A 21,546-nucleotide genomic window follows, 5' to 3' on the forward strand; every position below is an offset into this window, starting at 1 on the left:
ACAGTCCTATGCAGGTGTACCCCCAGCTAAGTCTTAATTGCTTAATTATCAAGAAAAGCCCACATGATGAATTTGACACTCCACTCTGCTACAGGTTTACTCGGAAGTAAGTGCCACTGTGTTCAGCGGCACTTATTTTCGGGAAATTGCGTTTAGGGTTTATTCTGAAAATGTCTTTCATCAGTCCTATGGCCACCTTTAAGGTTTGGGCTGGGCTATTTGCCTCGACTAGCGTGGGTAGATCCAGGTGTCTGTCTGTGAGAGAAAGAGGTGTACATCTGGGTAGGAGGGGACACGCTCCGTACACCTAACCAATGTCGCCTCTCTGCGCATTTGCCAGTCCCGATTTCTCCTGCATCCTTCCTTCACCGGTCTCATGTAACCTTGTACACCGGTCAGCACATTTTCTAACTTAACATCCGTTAGAGCAGTAGTGCTCTAGGAAAGTGTACCTTGAGGAACTGTGGCGTTGTGAGAGAGTTTGGGGTGTGGGAAGGCATCCCCCAAACAGAGCGACAATCTGCGTGGCCAGAATCGCTTCAGGCAGGCAAGTTCTTGAGTGCGCTTGTTCTAAAGAGGGAAGCGATGGACGGTGTGGGTGGGGTGAAGGGCAACGCGAGTCCACGTCCTACCCCCCCCACACACACACACCGGCGGACGTGTGCCAAGGTGATGCAATGGCCGGACGCGAGGAGAGACAGCGGCCCGAGCAGGGGCTGGGTTGGGAGACGGGAGGAGCATCCGATGGTGCTGGGTGGATCGCGGGCGGGGATTAGTTGTCGGAGTGATGCTCTCGCCGCTCCTGTGAGTGGCTCAGGGCAGCATCTCTCAGCTGCCTGCTGCCAACCCATCCTCCCTCCCTCCCGTCCCGTTATAAGAGCGCTCGGAGCCGTTCCGTACTGACAGAGGGCAGGACAGCGCCTCGCCTTGCTGCCAAACCCAGCGCTGCCAGCGAGCCCGGCGGAGCTCCTGCCGCGGTCCCTCCTCTCCGGGGCCCGCCGCACTTCCTCCCGGAGCGCATCCCCCAAGCATCGGGGCTGGGAGGGTCCCTCCTCCGCTAGCTAGCCCTGCCGGAGCGCATCCCGACGCGCCCAGGGCGCACGGCCCGCGGCGTCTCCAAAGCGCCTCGGCGCGCCCAGCCCCAGCCTCCAAAGCGCGCGCCTGGATGCCCGGCTGCGGCGCCGCGCCCCCTGCCGGCGAAGTCATGACGCCGCGGAGGAGGTCAGAAGCCGGCAAGCCGGAGGCGGCGGTGGCGGCTGCCGCAGCGGCCAGGCGGGAGCTCGAAGGGCGCGGCGCCGGGGCCGTGTCGTCGTCGTCGTCGCTGCCCGCGGCGGTGCGGGGCGCGCTGGAGCTGGCCGAAGCCCGCCGGCGGCTGCTGGAGGCCGAAGGCCGGCGGCAGCTGGTCTCGGAGCTGGAGGGCCGCGTCCAGCAGCTGCACCGCGTCTTCATCGAGGCCGAGCTGCGCCTGGCCAACCGCGCCGAGAGCCTGGGCCGCCTGGGCAGCGGCGTGGCGCAATCCGAGCTGCACCTGACGGCGCACGGGCAGCGCCTGAAGAAGACCCTGCGGCGTTACAAGAAAGCGCGGCCGCCGGCCCTGCTGGCTTCGGCGCTGGGGCTGGGCAGCTGCGTGCCCTGGGGCGCTTGCCGCATGCGCCGCGGCCGAGGGGGCGCCCCGGAGCCGCCAGAGTCGCCCTTCAAGAGGAGCCTCCAGGGCGCAGCGGCTCCACCTACCCAACGGCCTTAGAAGGGCGGGGGCGAGGCGGGGGTCGCCGTGGCCGCGCAGAGGATGGAGGGCGGCAGCAGCGACGCCCCTCGCCGAACTCCCTGGGCAGAGAGGACGGCGCCCACACCCGCTCCCCAGTTCGCAGGAGGCATTCGCACGTTCTTGGCGTAATATCCGAGGAGAAGGGAGAGGCGGAGCCCGGGAAGAGACATTTGCCGCCTCTCAGGGGCAAGAGGGAAGGCTGACCAGGTTGCCACTGCTAGTGGCAAGTCCTGCCTCCTCCCTTCCCAACTGCTGGTGGCCAACGAGTCCTCTGACTCATTCTCCGCCACGAGTAGATGGCAGTGTCCCCTGCTCTACCCTTGAAGACGCCGGATTCCCATGACCATCATCCATTGATACCAGACAGCGGTGGGAGCTGGAGGCTCTGATGTCAGTGGGGTGGTAAATCTGCTCCGGGTTTCAGTCAGAACTCTAAAAGAGCCATCCAGGGTGCGGAAGCACTTTGTTTACCTCCTTTAGAGTTCTGACTGGTTCCGATTGAAACCTGGAGCGGAATCACTGCCCCTCCGACATCGGAGCCATCAGCCTCCACTGTCTGGCAGTACTGGGGTGGGGGCAGCTGTTTTTTTTTTTTTTTTTTAAAAATAGCATTTGACATTTTTTAAAAAATTCTAACCATTTGAGCTGATGGCGATATATGAAATCTTGGGCGCATTCTCAGGCTTAGAAGGGAGTCTTATGGTTCATTTAAATATCAATAAAGTGTTCTAATTATCAATAATTAGCAATACAGGTTCAAAATTAAACAATGTCCTTAAAATAGAGAGATCACATATTTCATGTCTAAATCAAAACGTAAATATTAACAGTGTTTTAAAGTGCATGATCTAAACCCACCTACTGTTCTTTCAAACTGAGTTCAAATTATCCTTTTGATGCAACTCATTTTAAATGATGCATTGATTTGTATCCATATAAATACCCTACTTTCAAAAATAGGATAAGTTCCCAAACATCCCAAATTGTCACTAAAATCTCCTATTTTTAAAAAAATATCAGTCTATTTAATATATTCAATGATCCTAACCATATTTTTACTAACCATAATTTTAATGTTGGTGTCAGATTACATCTCCATTTTTTTGTGGCAGTTAAAAGATTCCAGGTCAATTTGTAATTTTAACACAATCTTTAACATAGCCTAAACGTTATGAGAAGGTTTAAAAGTATCATATGCCCTGAGATCAATTCAATGGCTGGCTGAGGTATGCTCAGAGTTACAGAACTTTTTATTCTGTCTAAACAGGCAAAGAATTGCACCCTTAACCTTTCCCCAAAATAGCATACAGCTCTATGGCGACTTGCCAGCCGTGCTGTGTTAGGGCTAGCTGATTGTCAGAAATATGGCTCAGAATCAGCCAAGAAGTAGCTGTTGGCTTGTTGCCCTTGTCATTATTATTATTATTATTATTATTTATTTATTTATATAGCACCATCAATGTACATGGTGCTGTACAGGGTAAAACAGTAAATAGCAAGACTCTGCCGCATAGGCTTACAATCTAATAAAATCATAGTAAAACAATAAGGAGGGGAAGAGAATGCAAACAGGCACAGGGTAGGGTAAGCAGGCACAGGGTAGGGTAAAACTAACAGTATAAAGTCTGCACAACATCAAGTTTTAAAAGCTTTAGGAAAAAGAAAAGTTTTTAGTTGAGCTTTAAAAGCTGCGATTGAACTTGTAGTTCTCAAATGTTCTGGAAAAGCGTTCCAGAACCATTGTCAGCTGGTTGTGAGGCTCTGCAGGGCTGGAGCTGGCTTTTCCTGGGAGGGCTACTTGGTGAGATGATCATGGGAATCAACACTGGAAGGTTTGCCATAGGAAATAAAATTGCACTACCTGCTCATGGGAAATGAGTCTGGCCCATTGGCAGGGCAACTATGTTAATTGGTTCTGACCTTTGGCAGTATCCTTCATGGCCCTGTGCAGCGCACTGTAGGGAGAATCCTGGGCAAGTGGGTATTCGTGTGTCTTGAGGCAGCCCTTAGAGGAGCAGAAAGTGGGGAGGTCTGTTTCAGCCAGTTCTTAGGCAGTGAGAAAAGTACCCGTTCGTTCTGCAGAAGCTCATTTTCTCCAATCCATGAATATGTGAGAGCTTCTGGTTTCTTCCGAACCTGGAAACATTTCAGCTTGTGTAATTCCAAGCCAGCCAATTTCCCTGTGACATGACCTCTGAAATTCTTGTTGAATCTATAGAGCGTTGAATAATGACATTTTGGCCATCAGTGGGAGAAGAACAAGCCATATTGGTGTGTGACTTTTTCATTCTTTTTTTAGCATGGCTTCCAAGTTATCTGCCAAAGATTCAAGCTCAAACTTGCTCAGCTGGCTAGAAGACTTTATGATGTGGAGGGCTAGGTTTACCCAGATTTTGGCACTGTCAGACTTTGGCCTTCACCAGAGACTCCTCTGTTAGCTCTTCCTTGAGACAGGCTCTTCTGTCCAGCCATGCTTCACTTCTGATCTCCTTCCCCCCTCCTGGACATCAAGTACAGGGAATTGGATGCAAACAAACTGCCTTAATTTTGCCCTTCCACATATGAAAGCTGCTGTTCTCTACCAGGGGAACACGTCTAAGGGAACTGCAATCCAGCCAAGAGCTGCCCTGAATTGCCCCTTCCTGCTCTTTTGGACAATGCCTCCGGGGACGGACTCAGAAGGAACTTTTCTTCTGTCTATTGTATTATACCTATTCCATAACCTACTGCACAGCACTTACTGACCTGAGTTGGGCAAGTGGGGTGGTTCTGCTGTCCTGAATGTGCCGGGTCCGGCACACAGAAACGATGTTATTTCTCATATTGAGAACCTGTCCTGGTTATAGGGGATGATTCATCCTAGTGTAACGGCACACCAGGGCTAACTTTTGCCCCCTGCCAATTAAACTGATGGGGAGTTTTGAAGGTATTTTTATAGCACTTTTAATGTAGATGGTGACATTGCTTTGCCATTTGAGTTCCACAGGGTAGTCGTTTGGGACACAATATCCAGTGGATATTGTGCACCTTTGATCCTTTGCATCCAACTGGTTTGGGTGTATGGGGCAATGAAGACATCTAATCTCTGTACATAAGCAATAGCCCCGCTTTAAGCCACTTCGACGAGGGATTGGATTGAATCATATTTCAAAGCATGGGTTAATGGAGACTGAAATAGAGCCATGGTAAGTTTCTTTTTGGTAGGGCTGTGTGTTTAGAATTCCATGCTGAAATCCCCACTAATGATATAATGGAAATACATTGTACAGTCTAAGCAATATCAGACAAAATCCCATAACATTCTAACTGCAAAAACAGCTATTTTCTTGTCGAATTTGGATGGCTTTTGCATCCAGTGAAGAGTCCTGTAGCACCTTAAACATTAACAAAAACTAATTTGCAGGAACTTGGGACTAGTGGAGAAGAAAGACACACGAGGCACTGGGAGATGGCTGGTGCAGGGGGAAGATAGAGAAGTCCTGAAGATGGGTATAATAGCTTAACAAAGCATCCTATGCATGTCTACTCAGAAGTAAACCCCATGAAGTTTAATGGGGATTAGTCCCAGGTAGATGGATATAGATTGCAGCCTGAGAGAGAGTTAAGATGCCAAACCTTCCAGTAACCAGGAGTTTGGGTAAACAGCTTCCTTTTTAAACAGAGTTGCATTATCCAAAGCAAATTTGGATAAATGAGGTTTGTGTAAGGTGTGTGTGCACATTTCTAACTGTACTTTGGGGAGGGGGAAGGATCAGTACTGGTTCTGATCCAGATCTCTTGCAATATCCCCCTTCCTGTATGGCAAAACACAATCTGTTACAAGAATGTCAAGGATAGGGAGGTTTATAAAGGCATTTATTTTTTGTGTGCTCTGATTTCCTTTGGCATCAGGAAGGACTCTTGTTAATTACTTTACCCCTATCGAGAGAGGCTATGTTCACTGATTTTTCTTATGCTTTTAAATGAACTTGAAGGTAATTGCTGACATTATGCATGTCACGCACACGCACATAGACAGACTGATAGAGGTTTTATGAAAGTGCAAAGACTACTTCAGTGTGGATGAGAGACAGCTGGCCTGTTATGTAATCTTTGCCTCCCATATGTTTCTGATGGATGAGAGGTTCCCTGCTGATGCAGCACAAAGGCTCTGGTGGAATGAATGTACACAGGAAAGGAGCACACGGTTTACACCTGAATAAACATTTTGTTCATTGCGTATCAAGTGTCTTTGGAAGGTCGCTGCCTGACGTGGGGCAAAAGTGATGAGACGGCCAAGCAAATACCTCCAGAAAATGCTAAAACCCATAACTGTGCGATAGTTTTGTAAACCCAAGGCAAAGGGTCACAAAATACCGTGCAAGCCCTTCAAGGTGGGAAACAAAGCAAAAAAAACGGAGGTGGTGGAAAAAAGTGGCTGGCGAAAGCCACGGAGATAGACTGAAGGCATAGCTAGACCAGCCGATATCCCAGGGATCACCCTGGGTTCATCCCTGATGCACAGGGTATCCCAGAAGCAAGGAGGGATGATCTCTCCCTTGGCCCGGGATATTGGCAGGCCCTTTCCCCCTGCTTTTTCCACAGTCTCAGGATGATCCAGAGACCGCGGAATGTGTGGCCGGGCATCAAGGATTGTCCCGGCTCCTCACAACCGCGGGGAGCCGGGGCATGGGGCACAGAGCTCAGGAGCTCTGTGCCCATTGGGGGTGAGGTGGGGTGAGCAGGGATTTTTTTAAAAAAACAACACACACATTTTGTGTTTGAGTGCTCCTACTCCTTAAAAAAAAATGGTGGGAAGCGACATCCTCTTCCTCCTAGGACTTCGCGCGCTGCGTGTAGACAGAGGGGGAGATCTCACGATAACCATATTGCAAGATCCTCCCCCCTCCGTTGCGCTAGACCCGGTAGGTCTAGCCATGGCCAGGGATGGTGACAGACTCCTCATCACTACCATCTGCTTGCTTGACAGGCAGAGAGCCAATAAGTGGCCAGGACGGGGCATCTCCTGCCCCTCCTTCACACCACCACCGTTGTCTGGGCCAGAGTGAGAGGCAGGTGAACAAGCAGGTTGCCATGGGGGAGAGGAGGAGGAAGTCCAGGGGGTGCTTGTGAGTGGGCCCCTAATGGGATATAGGCCCTCTGCAAGTGCCTGCCCATGCCTATCCTTTAAGTCGGCCCCCTGCTGTGGTAGCAAGCAAAGGGGATAATCTGTTTCTAATGCAATATTTTCCTGGCTTACTATTGCCCCGGAAACGTACAGGTTGGGGGAGGACGATTGAAGTTGGGAAAACGGAGGGAGAAAGGACTAAGGTTCCAGCACCACAGTCCTATTCCAGTCTTCCCACCCCCCCACCTATAAACATTTTTAACCTCTTGAAAAAGAAGCACAAGGCACAGGTCTCCAGAGGTTATGGAGACCATATTATTACAGTTGCATCCTGCTTTTCCTTCACAATGGAACTGAAGGCAGTATTTAAAGACTTCTCTGGCACTCTCCCATCGAGGCATTGACCAGGCCCAAACTTGCTCACTCAGCTTCAGCAAGGTTGCTGCATCCTATACCAAGGCAAGGATGCACAAATTGAGCCAGCCAGTTGCCTGGTGTGGCTCTAAGCCTTCTGCCCCCAGTGACCCCCCAAGCAGCCAGTGTTGCTGAGCCTATTTCTATGCTGCCACAGGTCCCTCACCAACACCAGATGTGGCCCTCAAGCCCGAATAGTAATGCTTCCCTGCTTAAAGGTATGGCTGCTTACTGTGGGCTTCTTTAGATTAAGAGGAAATTGTGTATCCTTAGAGGGGCTTTGCTTCCTGCTTCACTTGCGCAATTGTAATGGGCCACATTACATGGGCGGAGAGGAGTGACCACATGGTCTATAACTGAAAACTCTCAGTCTCATAGCTTTGAATGGGACAGCACCTTCTCCTATGTGCTTTGTAGGGCAACTTCGGCTGCACGCAGTAGGAAATCTTGCATTATTTCAGAAGAATCGGAAAATCCAGTTTCTTTTTAGAACGGGATTACTGGGGGAAGGTGTGACGGACAGGCAGGAGGTTGACATCATCAAATGCCAGTGAGTGGCCAGTCACGAGCGTGTCTTATTTTGCTTGTGTGAAGAGCCCTTGTATTACAGAGTTGGGGGAGGGGGGTTGGTCAAGGGGAAAAGTTCTTCACAAAATGGAATCTAGACAATGCGAGAAAAGACACCAAAAAACAACTCTGTGTCTGTGTGTGTAAAGTAACTTATTCAAGGGGAAAATATACCTACCTACCTATGCTGCGTCACGAGGTGCACATGCTGTGTGTCACAGCGCTGACTCAACTACGATGAAAAAAGGCCTCGTTTTGCGGCTGACTCATGCCTTCTGTTTTTATTCTCTCTAGTTGAAAAGCTGGCTTCTTCCAAATGCCGCCTGCTGCAAACTTTGCTTTACGTTGCTACAGTTGGATTTACCTGCAGGTTGTCAGTCATGGGCACTGATCCATCGGATAAAGTCCGAGGAGAGCCAGGTGAAGGCCAGGAATCGATCACCGCAAAGTTAGACAATTCCAGAAGGTTAATTTGGATGGAGAGTAGGATTCATCTCTAGCACCCTAACACAAAACGCCAGATCCATGACTTTTGGAATAAAAAATATTCTGGCACCTGGGGGTAGTGCCTGCATGCTCTCGGGGGAGGGGGGGAAGCCATTGAAACGCTTTGTTCATAAGGCAGGAGTGGGCAAGTTGTGGCTTTCCAGAAGCCCCTTGGATAGCTGAAACCTGGAGAGAATTTACTGCCCCACTGACATTGGAGCCACCAGCCTCCACTGTCCAGATGTTGTTGGACTTCAAGTCTCATCCGCCTTAGCCAGCATAGACAGTGGGGAGGGATTATGGGAGCTGCAGTCCAACAACATCTGGAAGGCCACAAGCTATCCATCCTGCCACCAAACAATACCAACTGCACATACTATTAGATACCCTCCCCACAATCACAACATAACCCAGGCCACAATCGGAACCCCACCCCGCCCCACCCTGCCCGACGACCTGTGCCTTGTAGGATATACGCGGGAGGCTTAACGAATGCGCAGACAGCAGTTGCAATAAACCGTCTGTTAAGACTTACGGTAAAGATAAAAAAAGAAAATGGCTTTATTCCGAGTAAAAATATACCTGCGTCCTCATCTCAGACACTGAATGCTGGAGAAGCCAAAAACAAACCTCATTCTAAAGCGAAGAAGTAAAAGATAAGAATTGGAGGTGCGAAGTCAGAGCAGATTGGAAAGGGAGTGGGAGCGGAAGAAAGGGCAGAGCCAAGTAAGCCAATAAAGACAAATTAAAGGAAGGCTAATCAGGTTAACCCTTTCCAGGCCATGGCTAGACGAGGGCTTATCCCGGGGATCGCCCCGGGATCATCACTGTGCATCCAGATGACGCACAGGGGATCCCGGGGGCATGGAGGGATGATCCCTCCATTTCCCTGGGATTTTGCTCTACCCTTCTAGTCCAGTTTTTCCACGGTCCCAGGCTGATACCGAGACCGCGGAACATGTGGCAGGGCATTGCAGTTTGTCCTGTCTCTTCATGAGTAACCGTGAGGAGCTGGGAGCCGGGCACGGGCCACAGAGCTCCTCAGGACCTCTGTGCCCTTCAGCCCCCCCTTTTTAAACGTACTGTTTCACAGGTGAGCGCTCGTGCAGTCCTCCTTTAAAAACTAAAACAAAATGGTGGCCGCAATGTGTAAATGATGGCGACAGTCTTGTGATCATAAAATTGCGAGATCGTCACCCTTTTACCCCCTCGTCTAGCTGAGGCCCCAGAGGAACTACAACCATCATTGCCCATTTCCAACATGCCATTGCTGGAATTTGCACATTACTAACAAAGAAGGAACAAGAACATCTGTTGGGATGTTCTAGCGGACTTCCTGCATCAAGCAGGAAGTTGGGCTAGATGGGCTACTCTATGGTTCTATGATTAGGTAGAGGGCGATGGGAAAGGTTCTGCCCTGCCTGAGAGCCTTCTGAGATGCTGCTGGTCAGAGCAGAGATGTACTAGGTTAGATGGGCAAGAAGTCTGACCTGGTATAACACAGCTTCCTGTGTCTGTTCACCTCTCCTAGCTTCTTGACCATCAGGGCTGGCCCTACTATAAGGCAGATGAGGCAAGGCAGCAGATGCTAGTGGGGGTGGAAGGAAGCAGTGGCAGCCCCCAGGCCATTGAACCCCCGGGCATTCCCCTCTGTTGGAGAATAGAGCTGTGTGTGCCACACACTCATAAGAACCTAGGAAGTTGCCTTATATTGAGTCAGTACTATATAAGGTGCCAGGGGGGCACATAACTACTCCAAACACCAATAAAAAGTGATAATTATCAAACAAACCATTTATTTACAATTTGTAAAGATATGTAAAACAAACTGATGTGTCTCAAGGTGGTTAACAATCAAGATGTTACGGTCACGGTCTGTCCAAAAACTAAAACAAATAATGAAGCCGAGTTTAACTGGAGGGATTGTTTCCCCGAGACAGAAGCAGTTCTAATGAGGGTATTACCTGATATGGGGTTGAGTCTGAAGAAGCTGGAACAGCGAAAACGGGAAGTTTAATTGCAAATTCCTGTCATTCAACGCATTGACAACGCTGAAAAGAATAGAAAATGGGAAGAAACCCTATTTGTGTATATATATTATTCTGATGGTCTTGTCTCAGGTGCTAAGTGTTATAAAAGTCTGTAATATTGTTGGACTGTATTATAATTCTACTCTTTCGTGTATGGTATATATTATTGGTTATTATAGTACGCAACATCTCGATTGTTAACCGCCTTGAGACACATCAGTTTGTTTTACATATCTTTACAAATTGTAAATAAATGGTTTATTTGATAAATATTTTTTATTTTATTTTTTATTTATCATATTTATACCCCGCTCCTCAGCCAAAAAAGGCTCTCAGAGCGGCTTACACTTCGCAAAAAAGACAGTCCCTGCCCTCAGGCTTACAGTCTAATAAAGACATGACACACAAGGAACAGGAGTTCAGGAGGGAGGGAGATGGGGAGGAGAGAGAGAGAGTCCAAGAGGAGCAGGCCATGATGTTTCTTCTGCCTGCTCCAGTCCCCTTGCTCTTTCTTCTTCCCCACAGGGCCAAGATGACAGTTTGCCCTGTGGGGGTGGGGGAGGAGTCCAACAGGAGCAGGCCATGATGTTTCTTCTGCCTGCTCCAGTCCCCTTGCTCTTTCTTCTTCCCCACAGGGCCAATATCACTTTTTATTGGTGTTTGGAGTAGTTATGTGCCCCCTGGCACCTTATATAGTACTACTTAATAACGACCACCTTCTATTACTTGTGTTATATTGAGTCAGACCATTGGTCCACCTAGCCCAGCATTGTCGACACTGACTGGCAGCGGCTCTCCAGGGTTTCAGGCAGGATTCCTTTCTAGCCCTAGCTGGTGATGCTGGAGGTCAAACTGGGGACCTTTTGCATGCCACTGAACTCTGATCATAAGCACATAAGAACATAAGGAGTGCCATGCTGGATCAAATCAAGGGTCCATCTAGTCCAGCACTCTGTTCACACAGTGGCCAACCAGCTGTTGACTGGGAACCAACAAAGCAGGACATGGTGCAACAGCGCCCTCCCACCCACGTTCCCCAGCAACTGGTTCACACAGGCTTACTGTCTCGAATACTGGGGGTAGTAGCCATCAATAGCCTTCTCCTCCAGGAATTTATCCAACCCCCTTTTAAAGCCACCCAGATTGGTGTCCGTCACTACATCTTGTGGCAGTGAGTTCCATAATTTAACTATGCGCTGAGTGAAGAAGTCCTTCCTTTTATTTGTCCTGAATCTCCCACCAATCAGCTTCATGGGATGACCCCGGGTTCTAGTATTTTGAGAGAGGGAGAAAAATGTCCCCCTATCCACATTCTCTGCAATGTGCATAATTTTGTACACTGCTGTCATGTTTCCCCTTAGCCTCCTTTTTTCCAAGCGAAACAATCCCAGCTCTTGAAACCTTCCCACATAGGGGAGATGCTCCAGCCCCTGGATCATTTTAGTTGCCCTTTTCTGCACTTTCCCCATCTTTATAATATCTTTTTTTAGGTGTGGTGGCCAGAACTGTACCCCACACCTTCCATAAGCATGGTCCTGCCCTCTCCTCATCTAAGCTAGCCTGCTGCTCTTAGGTATGATAGACAATGCTGCCGTCATCAATTCTGAAATAAGATTCAAGTCTACTTGGCTTCGGGACATGGAAGAGGGAGGGGAAACATCTTGCCCTTTGCCTCAGGAGGTCTTCAAAAAGCAGGGTGCTCCCAGGAAGGGGGAGGGAGAAAGGAAAACAGGTTCTCTCTCTTTGAGCTGCTGCCTTAATCTCATCCAGGTCCCCGATGGCCAAATGCAGAGTGGAGAGGATGATTTTAATAGCAGCTTAGGGGGCTCAGATAGGAGAAGGAACACATTATCTCCCAGAGGGTTTCAATTAATGGTATGAAATGCACAGCTTGGCCTTAAATCCTTCCATTTCACCCTTCCCTCCCGATGAGCGATTATTTCCAAATCAGCTTTTGACCTCTATTATAGAAAAACCTACTTAAAAAGAATTGCAGAAAGAAAAAAAGAAATAAACCTCTCAGTGAAAAGCACAAAGACTAAAATAAAGGAGATTTACCCTCCCTGCACCCCAACAAAGACCCCTTTGAAATATCCCTTGGTCCAGTACGTTGATGACCTCTTCAGGGTTTTCAATTTTGCCCTGCTCCAAGGAGACGAAAGTGTCTTATGCACATTCATGAATTGATACTCTAAGGTTAGATGTTTGCATTGGTGTATATCTATTTGCTACACCATCATAACCTCATGCATTCTTCTCCCTCTCCCATAATAGTAGACTGTGGAGTCATTCCATGAAGTTGATTGGTGGGAAATTCAGGACATCAATTCACACAGCGCCTGGTTAGACTCTGGAATTCACTACCGGAAGATGTAGTGACGGCCACCAACTTGAATGGCTTTAAAAGAGGATGAGACAAATTCACGGAGGATGAGGCTGTCACAGTGGCTGCTGGTCATGATGGCTCTCATCACCTCCAGTATCGGGGGCAGTGTGCCTCTCAATACCACTTGCTGGAGAACATGGGCAGGAGGGTGCTCTTGTGCTCATGTCCTGCTGGTGGGCTTCCCAGTTGCATCTGGCTGGCAGCTGTGGGAACAGAACGTTGGACTAGATGGGCCTTTAGTCTGACCCAGCATGGCTCTTAGGTAGCCATGTAGTCCACTACTGATGGCCAACTGAAATGTTACAGCTTCCAAATAAAGGTAGCTGTAAAAGCCCTCCACCTGGTGGCCGTCCACATCACCCATCAGTCCTTGCCACGTCCCCCTTCCCACTTGTGTGCTACCAGGTGAGCTGTGTGCCTACCTGTTCAGTCCGCAGTCCAGGTGCTAAGTATGGATGGGCAACAGATTTGATCGTTCTTTATTTTTAAACTGGACTTAGACTAGACAACCCTCCAAATAAAGGATGCCTTCAAACAGAGGATGGTCCTCTGACAGCCCTTCAAAGACAGGACTGTCCTCTGTAAAACAGGACATGTGGCCACCCTACGTTCAACGGGACCTTATGTCCTAGGGTTACAGCCCTTAGGGTTTGCATAGGCAATGATTTCCATGGAGCAGCGAGACTAACTTCTCTGCTTACCCTTTTTGGGTGCTGCTTCTATTTTGGAAACTACCTCAGTTAATTGTAAGCATCGGCTCACATCGCACATTAGCCTTAAACTAGGGTGACCATATGAAAAGGAGGACAGGGCACCTGTATCTTTAACAGTTGCATAGAAAAGGGAATTTCAGCAGGTGTAATTTGTATATATGAAGAACCTGATGAAATTCCCAATTCATCACAGCAGTTAAAGCTGCAGGAGCTATACTAGAGTGACCAGATTTAAAGGAGGGCAGGGCACCTGCAACGTTATCTGTTGTGATGAAGAGGAAATTTCACCAGGTTCTCTATATATACAAATGACACCTGGTGAAATTTCCTTTTCTATGCAAATGTTAAAGATACAAGAGCCATGTTCTCCTTTTCATATGGTCACCCTACTTAAACCAGGGCCGTATCCTGATCACGACACAAATCTATTCAGGTGGGTCTGTGGTGGAAGCGCTTACTAAAGTGCAAATGGCCGGTTTCCTTGGTATTTCTGCTTCTAAGTTGTAGCCATTTCCTGCCGTCCCATACAAGTCACAGGAGCCGTTTCAATCAATTATTAGGCCAAGTTGCAAATAGCTCCTGTTCTTTTCAATTTCACTCCCCCAGGGAAGTTTTTTTAAAAAAGGAACTAAGAAAAACATTGCAGGTCATTGCCAAGAGGTTGATAAAGCCAACAAGAAGGAAAGCAAAGTCGGGAATGATGGAATTCAAAAGCAATAGGCCTGGGGGGTGGGTGGGGGTGGAAGACACTTCGAAAGAGATAACAGCAGATATTGGTATATATTTTTCCCTCCTGGGTGTCTTTGGAGGCTGAAGGCATTGCCAGATCAGGTATTGGTATGGTGCCATCTAGTGGTTTGATGTGGAAACATTCTACATAGGTAGGTAGGTGCTTTGGAAAAAAGGGCCAAACCAGACAAAGGGGGAGTCTATACCAGCTGTTTATTGTAGGATTGTATCATAGTCATCACTAACGGGGTACATGACGCACAGTGGTTGCCGCAGTGATCTCGGGTCCACCTCTCACTTTTACCGGAATATCCCTGACTGCTTTTGTCGCATTTGTCCATTGCAAAGAACGCTTACGGTGTGCGCCCCGTTTGCAAGGTAGTTGCTATTCCTCAGTGAACAGCCAATTAATTGTGAGGGCTGTGTGCATAGCTATTTTTTTTAATCTCTGCGCAGGAGCGCATATTCAACTAAGTTCCTATCCTTCCCATGTGTTGCTTCGTGTCTGCGCTCCTGCGCACCCCTCATGAGTAATTTTTTAAAATCCTGTGCCCTGTAGCCATCTGCCTAGCCCTGCCTACTTCTACCAATACACATGCAGAACCGCCATAATGGGGAACATGTGCTCCTGCAACGGTACTCCTCTAATTGCAGTACAGATCAGTCATGTGAGGGGCGATCGCGGAAGTGGGGAACCTTCAGGAGCATTGCGAAAGGGCTGCAGGTATAAATTAGCCCAAAGCTTGGAAATGCATGGCTTTTCTTTTCTTTTTATTCTATTGCTTCTATTCTATTCTTTGATGATCAGGGGTCTGGAAACAAAGCCCTATGAAGAGAGACTGAAAGAACTGGGCATGTTTAGCCGGGAGAAGAGAAGATTGAGGGGAGACATGATAACACTCTTCAAATATTTAAAAGGTTGTCACACAGAGGAGGGCCAGGATCTCTTCTCGATCCTCCCAGAGTGCAGGACACGGAATAACGGGCTCCAGTTACAGGAAGCCAGATTCCAGCTGGACATCAGGAAAAACTTCCTGACTGTTAGAGCAGTACGACAACGGAATCAGTTACCTAGGGAAGTGGTGGGCTCTCCCACACTAGAGGCATTCAAGAGGTACGTGGTCAACCATCTGTCAGGGATGCTTTAGGGTGGATTCCTGCATTGAGCAGGGGGTTGGACTTGATGGCCTTATAGGCCCCTTCCAACTCTGCTATTCTATAATTCTTCCTTCCTTCTTTCCTTCCTTCCTTTCTTTTAAAAAAAATTCTGCCTGGGGAATGCTGGGAGTTGTAGGCCTTTTTGTGTGCTTAAACCTGCATAGGATTGCCCCCTGATTTATTTATTTAAAATGATTTTTAGGCCACCTTTAAGGGTAGAACCCTTTATGCTGCATGGAATCTGCAGCTACAGCAGCCTTCTGAGATAGCTGATTCACTGTGATCCATTCAATGGTTCTTCTAGGAAATAGATGACTTCGCTGACTTTTCCTCCTACTGCTGACTCAGCCCTGATGCAGCTGTTGTCCGTTGATGCCCGTTGCAGCTGACGCTGACCTTCCCATGGCAGGTGTGAATTCGGTTCCATCCATCTCTAACCTCAATCATGAGCAAACGGCAGATTCAGCACTTGACCCATCCAGCACATTTGAGAAATTAGGGAATCAAGAAAAGTGTGTGTGTGTGCATTGCATTAAAATTGATACATTTGGATTTTCTAACAGTAGCTTAGAGAAGAGGGCCTGATCAACAGAGACCCTATCCAACCCTTCCCTAAAGCACTGTTTGATGTTTTGCATGATGCTAAACATAGCTGCATTGAATGCTTCAAAAGTTAATTAAAAAAAATAGCCTGCAGATATCTCTGAAAAAAAGTCTCTAAGAATAAATCCTGTGACTTCTCAGAGATCCTTGAAGGCTACATTTAAAAATGTTAACCCCTGAAGAAGGCTGAGAAATATATGGTATGGGACCAAAATGTGTTGGGGTACTCTGAGGAATAAAACTTTATTTTTTTTACATCCTGAGACTTTGGCCTTCTTCACATGAGGCTTTTATTATGCACTAGTGGCTGGTCACTCACAGAAGTTTGTGGGTCCTTTTCATAACGTCCTCAATCTCCGGTGCCTCTCCCATTATTTTAAAGCTTTATTCTGCTATTTTTTTAACTCACCAAAAATGCAGTAATATTTTTGGAACTGCGCAATATTGTAGTGCTATCTACTGGCTGCATAAATAGAACATGTGGATCTTGCCCAACAACCAAATGGCCAAAAACTATGTGGTGGGAGGTGGGGGGGAAAGTGTATTGTGCTGATCGTAATTCTACAAAGACTCCCGAAGAAGAAGCCCCATTAAGGGTGCAAGATCTTTGCTTCAATGTAGAGAACTCCTTAGTCTCTCCTTTCTCCCATGTTATTTTGGATATCATCTGATTTAGTGTGACTTTTACTGCCTGAGGCAAAGGACAAGATGGCTCCCCACTTTGTGTTCCATGAACAGAAGCCAACTGGACCGGCAGTCGAAACTTGCTTAATCACTCGTAATAGGAGAGCATATTCCTCCACACTTGAGGGCTGCAGACTAGTTTAGGGGGTCCAGGGGCTTGTCTATATGGCTTGTTTACCCCGACATAAACGTGCATACTTACGTTTCAGCACTCATGACATGGCCGTCCATTTGCTGGGTTTTTAACGCGATAATGCGCATATTCGCATTTGCGATTTACTGCGATTTTTGGATCACGTCTGAGTTTGCACCGCGTTATGGCTATCAGTCATTGGGGGAGTTAAATCACATTTTGACATGTAGGCGGAGCTTTGAAGGTAGGATAAAATGATTTGCTGATTCCCTGCCTTCCCGACATTTTCATGTTGAATTAAGATGGAGCTTTCAAAATGAAAACAAAGAGGGGAGAATGGGCAGCAAGAGATAGGAGACCTGTTCAGTTCCCCGCTCACATCCTCCTCTGCTGCCTCGTTCCTTTCCCCACTCATTTTTCCTCTTCTATGAATGATCTACAGATAAAATTTATAGCTTGCCTCGTCTATAATCCATAGTCCATAGCCTCGTATACGCGAATGTGCGTATGTGCGCATATGCGCATTAATAAACTGCACTATAAAATAATTCAGGAGATAAATCTCTGTTGCTGCTGCAGTGTGACGCTCTTTACCTAGATTCGAATCAACGAAAATTCAGGTTAAAATTAAATGAGAAGCAATCCTGCTGTCGTATAGATGGGGGCCAGGACAGGTTGTGTGGTGGGCAGTAGGGGATGGATGGGAGGCTCAGGAGAAACAGCAAGGAATCTGCTACTGCCCAGCCACCCACCCCGCTCAGCCTGTGCTGCCTGAAGCAGTTCTCTCTCTCTCTCTTTAATGGTAAGGCCAGCCCCAAAGTCCTGGAATGCGCTGCCACAGGATGCGGTGACATTCCTTATCTCAGGGTTAAATCTCACCCAAACGCTTCCTGTTGCTGACTCCTGACTACACCTGTTGCGAGTAGAAAACGCTCGCCTTGATGTGTTGAGAGATAGCGCTGAGATCAGCCTCTTTCCTCCCCCAAAGGTATTCCAGGATCTTGCCCTGTAGTGAAGAACTTGCCAATCCACTGAAACAAACACACACGCAAAATAAACAACCACATAAAAAGTCTTGTTTGCGTCAATCTCGAGAAAGAAGTGTGTACACATCCGGGGAGAGGCTGACAAGACTTGTTTAACCCAGAGGTGGCCGACGGCTTGCTTTGAAGGCCTGCTAGTTTTCCCAAGGTGTGCAGGTAGGTCCTGCCGGAAGGCCGCTTGATCTCTCCCGGCTTGGTGTGATGGGCCTTTTAAATCTGGGTCAATGGGATTTGTTGTTCTTAAAGGCAATTGACAAGCCCTTAAAGGCAGAGGTTTGCGCCCAGCTTAGGATTCGTTCTTTATACCTGGTTAGTATGGGCTCATTCGGGTCGGTGGGCCATAGAAGCCTTCCTCAACCCGTCACCCTCCAGTTGTGTTAGAAAGCTGGCTGGGGATCATGGGAGTTGCAGCCCAACATGTTCTGGAGGGCTCCGGGTTGGGGAAGTGTGGTCTAAAGCTATTTGATGCAGTAACCCTGATAGGAAGCTGTTTTACAAAGAGACGGACCATTGGTCCATCTAGAACAGTATTGTCTATACCGATTGGCTGGGGCTCTTCCAGGGTTTGCATGAAAAGCAGGACCTCTGGCGATGGATTGCATGAAAAACAGGAACTCCACCACTGAGGTAACATTCAGCTGCTGCTGAAATTAATTGGGGCCATTGCTAGATGAGAGTTTAGCCCGGGCTGATACCCGGGCTCACCCCTGTGCGTCCAGATGAGGCACAGGGGATCCCGGGGTCAGCCCGGGCTAAACCCTCCCTTGGCCCAGGATAACCGGCACTGGTTGTGGCCCGGTATTTCCGCAGCCCTGGGCTGGGCCCGGTGCTGCAGCAGTTCTGTGGCTTTCCCTGGCTATGCAGCTTACTCGCGAGTAGCCGGGAGAAGCCATGCACTGGGCACAGCGCTCCACAGGAGCACTGTGCCCATCGGGCCTGGGGCGGGGGAAATCACGGTGGGGGGAGGGAGATCGGGGCCAGGGGGGGAAATCGCAGGGGGGAGAGATGGGGGCCAGGGGGAGGAAGAGCGGAGCCAGGGGACATTGGGGGGGATCGCGGCCCAGGGGCGATGGGTGGGGGATCGGACATGGCTGGCTGGCTGGTTGGCGGGCAGTTGAGGGGGCATTGGACATTGCTGGGGGGAAATTGGGGGCAGGGGGAGCGGGGGACCCTTTTTTAAAAAAACAAAAAGCCTACCTTATTGCTGGTGCGCTCCTGCGCACATGGCCCCTTTAAGGAGAAAAAAATGGCGGACGCGATGGGGCTTTCCTTTACCCCGTCGCGTGTTACGTCTAGCTAGGAGCGACAGCCTGTGCTCCTTCTAGCACGGGCTGGCCCCTCTACACGCCCGGATTCCCAGGTAGGTCTAGCAAAGCCCTGGGTCTGCATCTGGTCAGCAGACACTGGGCTCCAATTCCCGTTGTCCCTCACCATTGGCTTTGCTGGCAAGGGCTCCTGGGAGTTGCAGTCCAACATTATTATTATTTACGTTTATATACCGCCTCATAGCCAAAGCTCTCTAGAGGTCTACAGGTTGCCCACACCTGATGTACCCTACCTGGAGCTTCATGGAAGAAAGGAGTGATATAAACATTTAAAAAAATAGGTTAGGCAATATTTCTTCATATTGGCCATATGGTTCTCTGAGAACATTGCACCTAGGATTGCTGTCTCTTTTAGCTGTCTTTGCTCCTGAGCCTTTCCAACTTATTAGAAATTTAGCAGGAGAAGCATTTCCCTGCCTCTTGTTCCAATGCAGTAAAAATCTACTTGCCTATTACATTCCTTTAAGTGAGTGGGCCATTAAGGGCATGGGAGCAGGTCCAGTTAAAAAGCTGGCAATGCTAATTGTACTTGAGCTAGTTCAGTGTCAAGATTAGAATGGCCCTTTCTACACCTAAGGGTTATCCCAGGAAAATGGAGGGGTCATCGCTGCCTGCTCCCGGGATCCCCTGTGTGGCATTTGGATGCACAGGAACAATCCCGGGATATAGGGCTGGTGTAGACATGCCCAATGTCAATCAGGACTGGAGAGACCTAGGCCATAGCTAGACGGGGCGATATCCTGGGGATCGCCCTGGGATCATCCCTGTGCGTTCATATGATGCACAGGAGATCCCGGGAGCAGGGAGGGATGATCCCTCCCTTTCTCCGAGATCTCACCCTACACTTCTAGCCCCCTTTTTCTGTGGTCTCGAGCTGATCCTGAGACCGCAGAATGTGTGGGCAGGCGTCGCGGTTTGTCCCGGCTCCTCGTGAGTAACTGCGAGGAGCTAGGAACCGCGCACAGGGCACAGAGCTCCTCAGGAGCTCTGTGCCCATCAGGAGTGGGGTGGGGTGAGTGGGGAAAGTAATTTTTTACACAAAACCTCACAATTTTTCGCACCAGCACTCGTACGCTCCGTCTGCTTTAACAAAAACAAAACAAAATGGTGGGCGCGATGTCGCGCACCGCATGTAGACCAGGGCAACAATCTCATGATCATAAAATCATGAGATCATTGCTGTAACCCCCTACCCCAAACCCGGTCTAGCTGAGGCCCTAGGTTCCAATCCCTACACAGCCCTGAAGTTCCCTGGTAGCATCTACACCAAGCAGGATATAGCGGCATGTAAGCGGTATATGGTCTGTGTCAATGGGCCCCAACAGTTGGCAGTGCACTTCAATATCGCTATAAAGCAGCAGTGTGGATCCTGCCTCTTATATACTGCTTCCATACCACTTTCATAGTGCAATATCCTGCTTGGTGTAGATGAGGCCTTGGGGTAGTCACACACTTTCTCTTTCAGCCTAAGCTACCTCACAGGGTTGTTGTGAGTATATATTGAGTGTGTGCGTGCAGGTAGAGGATCATATATTCTGCTTTGAGCTCCTTGGAAAAAAAGGCAGGATATAAAGAACTTGCTTTGCTCCACTTGCCTTAAGAAACCTCGGCATCAGCTAGACCTACCTGGTCTAGTGTGACGGAGGGGTGAAGATCTCACGATATTTTTATCGTGAGATCTCCCCCTCTGTTTACACATGGCGTGCGACGACCTCGGAGGGAGAGGGTGTTGCGGCCGCCATTTTGTTTGTTTTTTCTTAAAGGAGAGGAGCGCACAAACGCTCATGTGCAAAAAGTTAAGTTTTAATATTTTTTTAAACAATTTTTCCTGCTCCCCCGACCCCCGATGCGGGTGCGCGACTCCCGACTCCTCACGAGTAACTGCGAGGAGCCGGGACAAACCACGATGCCTGCCCACACGTTCCGCGGCCTTGGGATCATCCTGAGATTGTGGAAAAAGCGGGCTCAAAGGGTAGGGCGAGATCCCAGGGAAAGGGAGGGATTGTCAGGTATAGGTCTTGTGCCTAGTGGTTAGATTTATTAGGAAATGTTTTGAGAATGTCAGATGTTCCATGCAAGCTTATCTCTGTAAGCAGTTACCATGGGAGTAGCTGGTTCACTCCTTTGCTTTGGCCTTGAAGCGGCTGGTTCTCTGGGAACTTCAGAGTGTTTTGGAAAAGGTGGGGTCCGTTCTTCGTAGTGAGTTGTAACATCCCGCCCTCTTGACATGTGGGCATGGTTTACAGGGTAGAGGACCTATCTGTCAAGTGTCTTGAATAAGCCTTAAAGGCTGGTGCAAAGCTACGCCTGACCTCCCTCCTGCTTTGGATTCCATCTCCGCTTGGGACTTTGAAAGCACTCTGCACATGGACGCCTTGCTATTTGGACTTTGGATATCTAAGA

General features: G+C 48.7%; 1 protein-coding gene across 1 annotated transcript; it reads left to right on the top strand.

Moving 5' to 3' along the window:
- Nucleotides 1-1,204: 1,204 nt before the first annotated feature.
- Nucleotides 1,205-1,744, top strand: TRNP1 (TMF1 regulated nuclear protein 1). The gene has a single exon (XM_063140581.1). The coding sequence runs from the start codon at nucleotides 1,205-1,207 to the stop codon at nucleotides 1,742-1,744; it is 540 nt and encodes a 179-aa protein (XP_062996651.1).
- Nucleotides 1,745-21,546: the final 19,802 nt, after the last annotated feature.

The sequence above is a fragment of the Elgaria multicarinata genome, chromosome 13 (genome assembly GCF_023053635.1).
Source record: "Elgaria multicarinata webbii isolate HBS135686 ecotype San Diego chromosome 13, rElgMul1.1.pri, whole genome shotgun sequence".
NCBI lineage: Eukaryota > Metazoa > Chordata > Lepidosauria > Squamata > Anguidae > Elgaria > Elgaria multicarinata.

Excerpts from the sequence above, each read along its gene's own strand:
- TRNP1 (XM_063140581.1), top strand. The coding sequence starts at position 1,205 with ATGACGCCGCGGAGGAGGTCAGAAGCCGGCAAGCCGGAGGCGGCGGTG.